The sequence below is a fragment of the Acyrthosiphon pisum genome, chromosome X (assembly GCF_005508785.2).
Source record: "Acyrthosiphon pisum isolate AL4f chromosome X, pea_aphid_22Mar2018_4r6ur, whole genome shotgun sequence".
In the NCBI taxonomy this organism is placed as follows: domain Eukaryota; kingdom Metazoa; phylum Arthropoda; class Insecta; order Hemiptera; family Aphididae; genus Acyrthosiphon; species Acyrthosiphon pisum.
In genome coordinates this window covers 37,501,397-37,504,807 of record NC_042493.1, presented here as the reverse complement: position 1 = coordinate 37,504,807, position 3,411 = coordinate 37,501,397, and the positions used below count along the sequence as shown (strand labels likewise).

General features: G+C 29.1%; 1 protein-coding gene across 1 annotated transcript; it reads left to right on the top strand.

Moving 5' to 3' along the window:
• The first annotated feature begins 56 nt into the window (after nucleotides 1-56).
• Nucleotides 57-1,547, top strand: LOC103307886 (zinc finger MYM-type protein 1-like). Its single transcript, XM_008180306.1, has one exon. It carries the CDS (start codon nucleotides 57-59, stop codon nucleotides 1,545-1,547), a length of 1,491 nt encoding a protein of 496 aa, XP_008178528.1.
• Nucleotides 1,548-3,411: the final 1,864 nt, after the last annotated feature.

The following is a 3,411-nucleotide window of genomic DNA, read 5'->3' as shown; positions in this document are numbered from 1 at the left end:
AACGTTTGGTGGCAGTTCGAGAAACAGTATTGACTACCGGGCAACATATTTTTACAATGTTTGAAGATATTTGCAAAGAAATGAATCTAGATTGGAAACAAAATCTCGTAGGTCAATCTTATGATGGGGCAGCATCAATGAGAGGTGCTTACAATGGGCTTCAATCGATTGTCAAAACACATAATCCATCTGCAACTTATGTTTGGTGTTGGGCACATAGGATTAGTCTTGTTGTAGTTGATGCAGTCAGTAGTTGTGTAGAAGCAAGGGATTTGTTTGGAAATTTAGAAACCTTGTACGATTATGTAGGAAGCAGCAAAAAACGTGGTGGTCTATACTCTGATTATCAAAAAAAGCGATACCCAGGCAAACCCCTTCGAAGGTTAAAAAGGGTTTCAACTACTAGATGGTCATCACATGCAAGTGCACTCAAAACGGCATTTGATACATATGATGCACTTATAGACTTATTATACTACTTACAAACCGATTCATCATCTGATCGTGTTTGTAGTGTTAAAGCAAAGAGCTTACTTGATTATTTATTATCTGAGAGATTTATTTTAACAGGGTTAACATTTAGGAAAATATTTGATTTAGTTAATCCACTAAGCAAATTTTTACAAGGAAAAAATGTGGATCTTTTAAATGCTGTATCTTATGTTCAATTTGTTCTCAAAAAAATGCAAGAACTTAGAAATGAAATACAATTCAATATAATTGTTAACGAAAAGAACACATTTTTGGATTCCAGAACTAATGATTTTGACATGATCCCTCTCACAGATATTCGCACCAGACGTATAAAAAAAATGCCAGGTGAAATGGCGACAGATGATCAACCTATAATCAGTCCTATAGATAATTTTAAAATAAAAACTTTTTATACTGTTATAGACATTGTTTGCACACAAGTAACTGAAAGATTCAATGAGCATTCTACGCCTTTATTTAAAGATATATCACTTTTCCAAAAAAAACGACTTAAAGAAGTAGCAGAACCCAATAATTTAAGACTTCCTATTGATGCTTTTAATGCTTTTGAGCAGGTATATGGGAAGTTTGTATCTGCAGTGAATTTGAGACGAGAATATTTACAATTCGCAAACACTTATTTTGAATTTGAAAAGTTGGTGAAACTTCCAGAAAAACTACATGAACTAGATCATGATTTTACAGATGTTTTAAATTCTGATGATAATGATGACCAAAACACCGATGAAGACAGTTCTGAGGAAGACGAAAAACCACAAGATACAATACATATGCTATTTGAAGTATGCAACAGATCTGAGTTGAAAAATATTTTTCCTTCACTCTATACTGCACTTTGCATTGCACTTACTCTTCCTGTATCAAGTGCTTCTCCAGAACGTGCATTTTCTAAATTGAAATTGATTAAAACACGTCTCAGATCAACAATGTGTGAAGAACGCTTAGAATCACTCATGATAATTTCATGTGAAAAGGATATTCCAATAGATACAGATGAAGTCATCAAATGTTTCTCATCATATAGTCCAGTTCTTTTAAAATTACTAACATAAATAAATTATAATTATTTTAATGCCTGTTTTAGGTTTTCAGTTTTAATTATTTTACCTATGTAAATTTAACACATAACATTTATTTTCAATATTGTGTGTTGTTGGTAACACATTGATGGATTTTATTTTTATGTTTTTTTTTTCTGTTATTTTGATGAGTAATAAATTCGTTTTGTATATATATATATATATATAAATGGTGATCAATCATCAATATAATATAATACTACATTTTATCTTTGCGCTAGTAAAAAGGATTATAGCATTAGCACCCAATCCTGGTGTATAAATTATTATTTATAAGTCATTATGTCATTTATAACATTTTAATCACCTTGTAGTTAGGTAAGTAATTAATCTTTATTAAAATTGAGTGTTGGGGGTCACCTATCTGGTCATTTTTTGGGTGGGTGGGTGGGTATCCCAAATATGTAGTTGCCCCTCCAATTAAATTTTAGTTCGGCGCCACTGTCATTGAGATTGAGTTATTACTGTTAGAATTGAAAAATATTGATCGATCATTGCTTTCAGTATAGTCTTGATTCACCTTTATTACCGCCTACCTATTTAATTAACAAGTTTCATTTACATTTATATATAATATGTTTTTGAGTAAATAATAAATTCAATACTGCACCATTTCTGAAGTTGATAAATCTGTCAATATATTTTGCTCTGTTGTATCACTAATTGTAGGAATAGCTCCTTCCCGAAGTTTTGGTCTTTTATAACATATCTTAAAACAATTAAAATTATACCTATACGTAGATTTGTTAATTTTTTAAAGTACAGTTTTACACTAGTTAACATTTGAAAAACAATGATATTTTATAGTACTTAAGTATCTACCTATTGAAGTAGTATAGTAGGAATAATAATCAAATATACATACTGTATACTGGTTCTCTTGTTTGCTACCTGAAACCCATGTCCTTATAATATCCTCTTTTTTAAAATGTTTTTCACAAATTCTTGAATTTGATTTCAATTTTATGTTTAGTGAATTTTGCCATACATGAAATACATTTTTAGGCACACTAAAAGTACTAGAATTGAATTCATTGCAGAATGGAATACAACATTTCATTTTAATATAATATTTAAAATTATTGTATTCGTGAATATATATTTCTATAAATCTTGTAATAAGAATAACTAGGTGTTTCTATACAAACAATTCATGCTTTATAATATCATGGATTATGGACATAAATTAAGATAATATTATCTTAAATCATGTTAAAGATATATTTAAAATTTTTAAATCATGCTTTAAAACTTATTTCAAAAGCCCGGGAAAAAATGATAATATCTAGTTCACGAAATGCACACTGGCAGCGCTATGCATTAGTTCTATAGCAGCTGCTGATATGGCGATTCAATTTGCCAGTCACAAAAAAATCAATTATCTCTACTCGTCGTCTAACCAGTATTATCTTAAATCATGGTATGACAGCAACTAACTGATTATGGCAGTGAATAGCGCAGTGAAGATTTTTCAATCACTTAGGGCGGCATTATTCAAATTAAACACGTTCCTTACAGTGATCTATTCTACACCTACTATAGTCTATACAGCATTTTATTTTTATTTAATTAATATTTGGAAATAAAACTGTATTACAAATTAATATTTACACGTTCACTTACCATTATATAACATGTCGCTAATTGTATACTATTCAAGTATCAATATACTATAGGTATGCTTGAAAGTTAAAAGTTATTTGTTTATTTATTTTGTATAATAATTATTGTACTTTTTAATTTTCAAAACATTAGTTAGTAGTTTAATGTCTTAATTATTTTATTAGATAATAACTAATATACACGTCATTATTATTGTTTTGTAATATATAAATTA